Raw genomic sequence first — 11,677 nt, 5'->3', positions numbered from 1 at the left:
CTATTCTTACTGGGGTGAGATGATATCTCATAGTTGTTTTGATCTAGTGCAATTTTTAGAGTCTCTTTTGACATCCTTCTGCTCTCTTCATGGGTGATGTCCTTGATGTTATCTTATGACTCCTCTGGTCTTCAATCATTGATGTTCAATGCCTCAAATTTATTCTTTAAGAATTTGCATGTCATCCTTGCACAGGAATTAACATCCTTGCTAATCTTTTCTGTATTGTTCCAATTTTAATATATATGCTGCTAAAGTGAGCACTCAAACTCACACCTCACTGCTGAATTTAAAAATAATTTTAAGAATAAGCTTACATTTGTGCTGTTGAACTCTACCTGGACTTTAACTGAGGAATGTGCCCTGTTAGAAGAGATTAATGTTTTTAACAGTTACAGCTTGCTCAGTTCCACAATCAATACTCTTGGCACCAGCACTCAGGAAATCAAAAGACGAATCACGTTAGGTAAATCTGCTGTCAGGGACCTCTCCAGAGTACTGAGAAGCAAAAATGTCAGGCTAGAGACTAAGATGCACCTGATCCAGTCCATTGTCTCCACAATGACTTGCTATGCATCAGAGAGCTGGATAATGACTAGGGATGATAGAAGAAGAATTGATGCCTTTGAGTTGTGGTGCTGGAGAAGAGTCTTGAATATAGCATGGACCACCAAGAAAATTAATAGGTCGGACTTGCAGAGAGTGAAACCAAGTTTCTCCTTGGAGGCAAGGATTTTGAAGCTCTGTCTTATATACTTTGGGCATGTGGCCAGGAGGGGCCAATCCTTGGAGAAGGACATCATGCTTGAAAGGGTGGAGGGACAGAGCAGGAGAGGAAGACCCTGGATGAGATGGATTGATACAGTGACTAAGGCAATGGGGGTAGGTGTGTCAGAGTCAGTGAGACTGGTCCAGGACAGGGCAGGGTTCAAAGCTGTTGTACATTGGGTTGCTATGAGTTGCAGGTGACTTGACAGCACATAACAACAACAACAACAATCTGGCTTGGGACTGCTGGACTAAACCTGGACTTGCATTGTGAGATATTCTTTGCTTCTCCCACTCTCTGACCTATTTCCCTTATAAACCTTACAATTGTGACTAAACTGAGAGTCTTGCAAAGTACATCAGACATAATTATTCATAAAAATAAGTTAAGAAGCATGCTAAGTGGTATCTCTGACTATTTAACTATTTGTATAATGCTAGCGCTCTGGACTTCATTGATGGGCACAATACCCCTTTTATGAAGGGAGTAGAAGTCAGATTCAGCCTCCATGTTGAATCTATTCCTTTCACATAGTGGGATAGACCCAAGGTCATGTTTTGGTTCTTTTGAGTTTATTTTAAATTTTTTTCAGTCTCCATTTGAACTTGCACATGAGTAATTAATGGTTTGTTCTACAGTCAGCACTTGGCCTGGCTTTGACTGCTCAGTATTAGCATCTGGTGATACTGAGCTTCTTCAGTGATTCCGTCCAGAGATGTAGTCAGTCTGATTCCTGTGCAGTCCATCTAGTGAGGCCTCTGTGTAAAGTCACCATTTGTATACTGTTTTTTTAAAGGTATTTGCAATTAATAAATCACTGAATGTACAAAATTTGATCATTCTATTTCCAGCCTCATTTCTGTCACCAAGTCTATTCCTTCTTCATGGTTTCTAACTTTTACATTCCAGTCACAAATTATCATTAACAAATAAAAAAATACTAAAAATATAGAATGCTTCATGAATTTGTATGCCATCCTTACACAGGGACCATGCCAATCTTCTCTGTATTGTTTCAATTTTAGTTGATGTGCTGCCGAAGTGAGCATTCATTAACCAATTTTCATGGCACATTTGGTCACTTTTACACTGCAAAATTCAGTGAAAATAAATTTCTTCTTTGGCGTTAGCTTTTGGGGTATATATTTCAGTAACAGTTGTATTAACAAGTCTTCCTTATATGTGTATGGACAATATTCTATCACTTCTAACACTGTACTAGGGATAAAACTTGAAATTGTCTTTTTAGTTATCAATGCAACGCCATTATTCCTCAGTTTTTTTTTCATTCTTGGCATAATAAGTAATCACTAACAACATGTAAAACCAGCTTTCAAAAATGTAGATTTTAGGCGAGCTCTGGTGGCCTAGTGGTAGGAAACTGCACTGCAATCCCAGAGGTGCGTGGTTCAAATCCACCAGATGCTCTGCTGATGAAGGGGGAACAATCGCCTCCTGTACCAGTCAGATTCAATTTGATGGTACACACATAAAAAGAATAAATAAATAAATAAATAAATTTAAAAAAAAAGAACTACAACTCTTTAAAAAATGTAGATTTTAGTCCTAAACTCTTAGAATTATTAGTGTCAAGAAATTCAAGTAGTTTTTTTCTCCAGTTAATTATAAAGTGTTAAAACTATTAATATTCATGCTATACTGTTTTGTAAATTTTATTTTATTTTATTATTTTGTGTGTCTGAACTGTCAAATTGGATCTGACTGGTACAGGGGGAGACAGTTCTTCCCTCCTCCAGCAGAGCACCTGGTGGATTCGTGTTTTGTAAGTTTGACATAGTTTACTTGTAAGATTTATGAAACAATTATCAGGGGGAAAAACCCCAATGTTATTCAGTTGACATGAAGAATATTAAAAAAGCAAAAACCAGGGAGCTCTGGTGGCCTAGTGGCAGGAAGTTGTACTACAATCCTGAAGGTGCGCAGTTTGAATCCACCAGATGCTCCACTGGAAGAGGGGCAATCTCCTCTTGGGCCAGTCAGATCTGATCCAATGGTACACACACACATACACACACACACACACGAAATAAAAAAAAATAAATAAATAGATATAAAAAAGCAAAAACCTCAAACACATTGCCTTCGAGTTGGCACTGACTCATAGCTCATTCGAGTTTTCAGGAGTCTGTAAATCACATGGGAAGAAATTGCTCATCTTTCTCCCTCAGCTGGTGGGTTTAAACCACCAGAGAGGCACTGCCTTTTTACCTGCACAACTCTCTACAGACTGCAGCCCACAGAGCTCCCCAGTGAGAAGATTACAAAGGGAAAAATATAAACTATGACATGTCATTGTGTTGTTATGTGCCAATGACTCACCTCATGAATGACCCTATGTAGCTCTGAACCCTGTCCTATCCTGAGCCAGTCTCTTCGTCTCCAATAGACCTAACCACATTTCTCCAGTCACTGAGTCAATCCATCTCATCCTGGGTCTTCTCCCAAGCTGTTTTTCTACCCTTCCAAGCATGATGTCCCTCTCTAAGAACTGGTCACTCCTGGCCATGTGCTCAAAGTTATGTGAGATGAAGCATCAAAATCCTTGTCTCCAGAGAGAAGCTTGGTTTAACCCTCTCTAGGACAGACATGTTTGTTTTCTTGCAGAAAACACTCTTGTTGGAGTGTCCAACACTCCAGTACCATAACTCAAATCCTTTTTCTATCAGCCTTGTTTACTGTCTAGCTCTCTGATGCATAACAAGTCATTGTGATGACCATAGACTGTATGAGGTGCACCTTAATTTCCAGACTGATATAGTTCTTTTCAGTATGCTAGAGAATTCCTTAACAGTAGATCTTCTCAGTGAAATTCATCTTTTGATTTCCTGACTATTGATGTCAAGACTGTTGATTGTGGAACCAAGCAAGCTGAAATTGTTAACAATCTCAATCTCTTCACAGTCCATCATGAAGCTGCCAACTGGCTCTGTGGTGAGAATCTTCATTTTCTTGACATTGAGCTTCACCAATATATTGTCATGAAAGTGTTAACAAGGTAGAATATTAGTTCTACCTTTTTCTCACCTTGTTGCTACTATCTTAAAGGAAACCAACCAGCCAGAAAATGAAAAGACAAATTTCATTGGAAAAGTCTGCTGTCTCCAAAGTACAGAAGAGCAATGTCAGTCTGGAGACTAAAGTGCGCCTGATACAGGCCATGGTCTTTACAATTATTTGCTATGCATCAGAAAGCTGGACAATGACTAGGGATTATAGAAGGAGAATTGATGCCTTTGAGCTGTGGTGCTGGGGAAGAGTATTGAATATACCATGGACTACTAGGAGAACAATCAAGTTTGTCCTGGAGAGGGTGAAGTCAGGCTGCTCCTTGGAGGCAAAGATTCTGAAGCTTCATGTGACATACTCTGGACATGTTGCAAGGAGGAACCAGTTCTTGGAGAGGGATGTCATGGTTGGGAGGGTGGAAGGACAGCACAGGAGAGGAAGACTCTTGATGAAATGGATTGATTCAGTGACTGGGGTAATGAGGGTAGGTGTGTTGAAGACAGTGAGATTGGCACAGGACAGAGCAGGGTTTAGGGCTGTTGTACATAGGGTTGCTATGAGTTGCAGGCGACTTGATGGTACAAAACAACAACAAATGGGTTTCCAATTAGTCCAACTGCTACTGTCTTTTCTTCAGTAAATTTTCTGGCTCCTCAGAGGCTCACATCATAGGAAAGTGAGAAAGCCAGAGCAGGTGTTGGGCAGCATGTGCTTCAAGCATGTGCACAGGAGTCCAAGGAGAAGCTTGCCCACACAAGCTGAGGGACGTGCACTACCTCAGCTGGGGAGGAGATTTGGGTACACATTGCTGCCTCAAGTTCTGGAGAGCTATTGTAGGTCAGACATAAGCCCTGTGAAGTCCCCAAACCAGATCTAACACCACAGGATGGGAATTTTTACAAATTACTAGCCTGGATAACACTTCAGGGGGGAAAAAAAAGGGCCAACACAAAGTCAAGTAATCAGAAGACTGCTTGATGCGCAAGAAACCAGATCAAGAACAGTCATTTAAATGGCATGGATTACAGTTTAGAAATCTCAAGACTGGATGCATCTGTTTGTACATTAAGGCTTAGATCATCTGAGTTTTGGAAGTTGATGGGGTTTTTTCCTACCCTAATATAGTTCTAAATAGACTTGCGTTTGGTTGAATGATTGGTCTGGGAGGCCGTGGTGGGTACAGAACAGCACTGTGCTCCACTGCTCAGAGGCAGTATGGCAGTCTGACATGCAGAAGTGAGACAGGGCAGCCAGAGCTGATCTCAGGAAGGATATCTGGTGGTAGGTCAGAAAGTCCCAAGGCAGGGATTCTCCCCTAATGACGTAGCCCCACACCCTCTCACACGAACACTTGGTTCCTGTTAATAAACACATGCCTTAAGCATCCACCACATGACCTTCTTCCACAGGCGGCAGAGAGTCTTCGGGGCAAGCCTTGAACATGTATCCCATTCCATAATGAGTGATGCTCACTAACTCAGAAGACTTCACAATCGAATCCATTTTCAAAGACTAAATGTTCAAGCATCTCATCTTCCATAAACCCATGCAGACAGGTTAGTCTCTAGAAAACCCTGTCTCGCTTAGATTCAGTAATGATACACAAAAGAATGAAAGCAATAGGACATAAAAGGCAATTTCAAATGAGAGTTAAGAGAATCAGTGATGGTAACACTGTTGTTAATTGCTGTCAAGTAGAGCATGACTCATATTGACCCTAAGAACAAAAGGCCTGAAGCCTTTCTATAACTATTGACATTTATCAAAGTTCATAGAGTTTTCAGAGGCATGTTTAGGAAGTGAATGCCACTCGTGCTTCCAAAGATGGTAACACTAGCAGAGAAATAAAGGGGCCAGAAAGAGAAACAGATTATGGTGACAAAGTGCAGGTTTTACACAGTCTGAAGTAATGGTTCCAATGTGATACACAAATGGAAATGTGGAGAGATTTGGAGATATGATAAGTGACAAAAGCCTGGCAAACTGGAAGTGTCCACTAGGCAACTGAAGATATGACACATCATGTGTAAGAAACACTTACATCAAAAATGGTGCAACCATTATGGAAGGCAGTGTGGTGTTGTCTCAAAAAGTTAGAAATAGAAATACCATTTGATCCAGAAATTCCACTACTAGGAATATACCCTAAAGAAACTAGAGCTGCCACCCAAACAGCTATGTGCACACCTATGTTTATTTCTGTGTTATTAATAGCAAAGAGATAGAAGCAACACAAGTGCCAACAAATGAATGGATAGAGAAGCTGTGGTATAGTCACACAATGGAATACTATGCAGTATTGAAAAATAAGAAACTAAAAATATTACACAACATGAGTGACTCTGGAGGACATGCTGAGTGAAATATCTGTCACAAAAGAACAAATACTGCATAGCAATATGGTTATAAAACAGGACTGATATAGGGGTTGGGAAGAAGCTAAGAAAAGAGAGGATAAATAATGAATATTGCATTGGAACATATGAAGGAAAGAACTGTTTAAAATGTTATTTTTTAAAAAAACCCCAAAACATATACCAAAAGAAGCAGCATCTTAGGAAATACTATCTTGTATTGTTCCCTTAATGATACTTGTCTTAGATATCTAGTTCTGCTATAATGCCTCAAGTAAAAAACTTGAGCAAATAAGTTTGTTGTTAGGTGGTTGTTAGGTGGTTGTCAGCTCCAACTCACATGTACAACAAATGCAGCCCTGCCTTGATCCTGTACCTTCTGCACAATCTCTTGTGCTTCCGCTGAGTGTGGCAGCCATTGTCAGTCCATTTCTTTGAGGGTCTTCTTCTCCTGAGGTGACCCTCTACTTTTTCAAGAATGACATCCTTTTCTAAGGACTGGCAGCTCCTAATAACACGGCCAAATACATGAGACAAACTCGCACCTTCCTTGTTACTAAGGAGCTCTGGCTGCACTTCTCCTCTCTTCTTTTGGCAGTCCACGGGATGTATAATACTTTTCACCAACATCACAATTCAAAGGCATCAATTCCTTCTTGATTATCCAACTTTCAGATCCACATGAAATAACTAAAAAATACTAATGTGATATCCTTTCTCTTTAGCAAAGGGGTCCGTGGCAATAGATTGGCCTAATGAAATATATCAAATTATTTCTTGGGGCGGGGAGGAGGTGGGCAGGGAGAAAAGTGCAACAAGGAATGGCTGGAAACCCTAAATCTCTGTAAACTTTCATTAAAATGAATTAAAAAAACTTATTTCTTGACTGTGGTTTTATGCCTATTGATTGTAAAGAAACTAGAGAAGCCTTTAGTGTTTAGGAGGACAAAAGTTCAAGTTCAGGGGCTAGCTCTAGGGCAAGGCCTTACTGTGTCATGTCTGGAAGAAAACTTGTTATTTGCAGCCCCTATAGTTCTCCGTATATTTTGTCATACTCGTGTCATGGAGCTTCCCAGCTTAGGGACCGGGGTCCAAACCACTTCTGGCTTTCTGTCTTGACTTTAATAAAATCCCCTCCCTCTGTTCACTTTTAAAAGGTGTTACAGGCCTCTCCACAGAGAAACTCTTCATCAGTTTAGGGTTCTGATGGGATTACAGGTGTTATGTGGTTGTTGCTGTTGTTATGTGCTGTTGAGTTGCCTTGTGACTCATAGCAACCCTATAGACAACAGCTCTGAACCCTGCTGCATCTTGAGCCAATCTTATCGTCTCTGACACACCTACCCCCATTATTCCACCACTAAGTCAATCCACCTCATCCAGGGTCTTCCACTCCTGCACTGTCCCTCCACCCTTCCAACAAGTTGTCCCTCTCCAAGGACTGGTCCCTCCTTGCACTATGCCCAAAGTATGTCTGACAGAGCTTCAGAATCCTTGCCTCCAAGGAGCAGCCTGGTTTCACCCTCTCCAGGTAAGATATGTTTGCTCTCTTAGCAGTCTCTGGTATACTCAATACTCCTGCTGTTAATCCTTTTGTAACTGCTTATCAGGTCATGCGAGATCATGACAAACTTCCACACCACATTTCTTACATCTATTTCTGGAGGACACATCTCAATCCTTGACACAAACTTTTTTCTCCTTACTTTCGTAAAAAAGAAAAAAAAATCCAGAATTAGCCAAAACACTAACTTGAAGTCACTTCATGCCTCTTTCCCAACCTTCCTGCCTAAATTCTCGCAAGTGAGTAAGGACATATGTAGGTAACACATATGACACTTCATCCTGAGCTGCAAGTAAATATTCTCTTCAAGGAATGGGAAATTTTCCTTCCTTCTACTGATAATTTCCTAAACGCCAATTTAGTGTGTGACCATCTATTTTCAGAATTTGAAGTTGTATCTGCCTGAACAGGAGACGGTGGTGGTTGTTAGGCACTATCCAAACGAGTATGACTCATAGGAAGCCTGTGAACAACAGGCCTGAACTCTGCCCTGTCCTGTGCCATCCTCATACTTGCTGACACGCTTGAACCCATTTCTCCACTCACTGGGTCTACCTTTCTTGTTGAGAGTCTTCCTCTCTTTGACTGAGCCTCTACCTTTCCAACCAACATGTTTCCCTCCAAAGAAAGGACGATGTTCCCTTCCAAGGAATGTTATGCTTGACACAGTGGCTGTAATAACGTGTCTAGCCTCGCTCAGCAGCCTGGCCGCGGGATGTGAGCCAGAGCTTTGCCGTCTTCGCCTCGCCCACCCGTCCCTCTGCCCCCTGGTTCTGTAGCGCATACTTACTTGGCAGCAGCATCCTTTCTCAACTGTTCGTGCTTCATGAGGAGATTCTTCCGGTCTCGGAAAGCTTTTCTGACCTTGTACCCTTTGTAGACAGCCTGGATTTTGAAGGCAGCAATGTCCTGGATGGCTGCGATGGACAGGGCACCGTGCTCTATCATGAACTGAATCACTTCATGGCGTTCACCAAGCAAAGCATAGTCCAAGGGTGTGTATCTGAAGCAGGAAGATACAGATTTTTTTTTAAAAGTGTTAGAGTGCAACTCAAGACAGAGTTGAACAGGAAATATTAGGCACCTTCATTCTAAGATGTGGAATATTCCCCAGGCAAAACCACTGCTTCTTCTCCATGGTTGTTTCCTTGATCCTTACAAACTCCAAGGGATACAAAATAAGGGTGAATACGGCTGGGGGCCAGCACTGTGTGTTGCTAACCAGGGTGATCGCTGAGTTTGGCTGGCTGGTGTACCAGCTGAGAGCTGTGGTAACACATGATCCACTTTCCTTCTTCCTCAAGTGCCAAAACATTCATAGCTAGTATCTCACAAAGTACTGCAAATAATATTTTGTGAGAGTAGTAAGTGTGAGCCTATGTTTACTTGTAATAAATACATATGAAAGAAAAAATAACCCTATAAAGAAGGAAATTTAGTGTACGGTAAGGATGGCATTTCAAATTGCTAGAGAAAAGATGGATTATTAATTAAATAGTGTTAAGACAACTGGGTAGCCATATGGGGGAAAAGATTCTTATAGCACATCTTACATGAAAATAAATTCTGGATACAGCAAAGAACAAATGAAAAAAAAAACAAACCCAAACCAACCAGAAAAGTATTGGAAGAAGCCATGCATGATTACAAAAAAATTGGAGTGGGAAGTCTTTTCTAAAAAAATGATGCAAAACTAAAAGAATCAAAAGCAAAGAGTAATAAATCCAACTATGTAGGAAATAATAAAACTTTGTAAGGGAAAAAAAAAAACCCCAACCCATCAAAATAGAAATTAAAAGACAATTCCTAAAAACCCTTGTAATTAAAAAAAAAAAAGTAAAACTTTGCTCAATGTTACTCCTAAGAGAAATGTGAATTAAGAGTCACATGAGAGAACTTCACTGATTTTCAGATTTGTAAAGGTCAGAATGTTTAATAAACATGGAGCTGGTGGCGAGTGGGGAGACAGGCTTTCTCATACGCTGCTTTAACCTTCAGGGAGAATCATTTGGCAAAAATCTATCAACATTTTCCATGTATATGCTTTTTGATTTAGCCATTTCAATTTTAGGTGTTTATTCTACAGAATAAACAGTGAAATATTTTAGGTACAAAGACATTCACAGAATCAAGGTTGGTCATGGCAAAGAGAGGGAGACACCACTTTGTCATCTAAATAAAGCAAAGGCCATCACATAATGAAGCTGTCTGTACAATGCAGCCATCACTACAGTATATAAACCACAAAGGAACAATCTCTGGATGTATCATTCAGTGAAGGGGGGAAAATGAACAAAGTAAACATTAGGGTATGGTGCATTTGTGTAGAAGAGAACATCCATCCATCTAAGCTTATCAGTGGTGATTTAGGGACAGAATTTTCATCTTCTATGAGGGACAAAAGGGCTAAATTCCTGGCTGATGTCTCTCAAACACAGCCACAAAATGCCCATTAATAGCATGTGTGTTGCTTTGCTCCTGAACATCTTTCAGCTGAAGTTCATGGTTAAAATAAACTAGGATGACAATTGTGTTGGTTTATATGGAAAAATCAGCCAGTGACAACGCTATGTGTCACAATTGGTCCAATCCACACCTGATTACGAGACAGTGTGGAACCGGATGGCATTTAGCTGCACTGTGGATGGTGGTAGCAGGAGTTGAAGGCCCCACAGCAGTTAACAGCATGCTTATGCAGGTAAAGTGTAAATGCCCCACAAGTTCCCTGAGGTTGATGACCAGAAGGCTCTGGGGAAAAACAGGTGTCTCAGAGGCAGCAGTCACAGGAAGGACACTTTGTTTCAATGGGTATTTTTTAATGCTCTTGAGATTTTGTGAAATGCTTGCTTATACGGCATCTCTCCCCTCCCCATAGCATCTTTTTGATAAACATATTATTTAGAGAGGAAGGACTTTGTTGTCAAAAAGCTCTGTATTTGAATCTTAATTTGGCTACCTTCCAGATGAACAATTTCAGGCAATACCTTTTTTTAAAATCAAACAAACAAACCTGAAAAATACCCATCTACATTTTTACTCTCAGAATCAACCACTTGGCAGATATGCTTTCATTTTAAAAAAGAAAAATGATTACTTTGGAAAAATGGTATCTTTTAAGAATGCAAATGATACTTGAAATCACAAAAATGGAAATTAAAAAACCAACAACAACCCGATCTCAAATTTTATTACCCAGAAGTGGTAATGATGATTATCAATTTTTAAACACCTTTCATGATGTTTCTAAGCATCAGTTTTCCTGCCTGTAAAGCAAGATAATCCTTCATAGAATTGGCATGAGGGGAAAATGAAATAGTTTGTGCCTGGAACAAAGGAAGAAGTTAGTAACCGTCAGTTTCTTGTATTATTATTATTACAGGACATTCCCTGCAGCATGGTTTGTGATACCTCACTGGCTTATCATAAATATTCTTTCCACAGCATCCATACTAGAATTTATGACACTTAATGACCAACACTGAGGCTGATTCCTCTCTAGTGACATACACTAATCTAGAACAATCAGAAAGGTGCTGGGAGGAAATCATCAGCTGATTTATAGAGTGGACAAAATTGTGATTCCATGAATGCATGATTAGACAGAGATTCATGTAATGATTACGGGGGAAAAGCTCTCTTCAAAAACTGATGTGATCATCACAATAAGACATAAAAGGGAGAAGTTTTCAGTAAGAAGTAAAGGATGATTTTGTCATGTCTACAAGGGAGCTGGGTGCTCACTCAGTCCTTGACTTTGGAAGGAAGCCCAAATGCTGACATTAAAAAGCCATCATTTTATTTTGAAAATAAACTAATATAATAAAAAAAATGAAAGAAAGGGGGGGAAAGCCATCATTTTAGAACAATGAGATGTGTTACTACTAACGCCAGGGACCAGGTGGCCAGAGTCGGGCAGCCTACTTTACTAACTTGAACTCATTATTTGTAATTACATAGCATTTT

The 11,677-nt window shown here is 40.2% G+C and overlaps 1 protein-coding gene across 1 annotated transcript in view; it reads right to left on the bottom strand.

Moving 5' to 3' along the window:
- The window catches only part of INVS (inversin), a 180,186-nt gene that overhangs the window by 32,636 nt on the left and 135,873 nt on the right, over positions 1-11,677 (bottom strand). Inside the window, exon 11 of the mRNA XM_006886972.1 lies at positions 8,505-8,717. Coding sequence (XP_006887034.1) covers positions 8,505-8,717 — 213 coding nt within the window. The remainder of the gene's footprint in view (positions 1-8,504; positions 8,718-11,677) is intronic.

The sequence above is a fragment of the Elephantulus edwardii genome, unplaced genomic scaffold (assembly GCF_000299155.1).
Source record: "Elephantulus edwardii isolate Elephantulus edwardi_28Jun2011 unplaced genomic scaffold, EleEdw1.0 scaffold00052, whole genome shotgun sequence".
NCBI lineage: Eukaryota > Metazoa > Chordata > Mammalia > Macroscelidea > Macroscelididae > Elephantulus > Elephantulus edwardii.
Note: the sequence above shows the minus strand (reverse complement) of the source record. Positions and strands in the feature narration are given on the sequence as shown.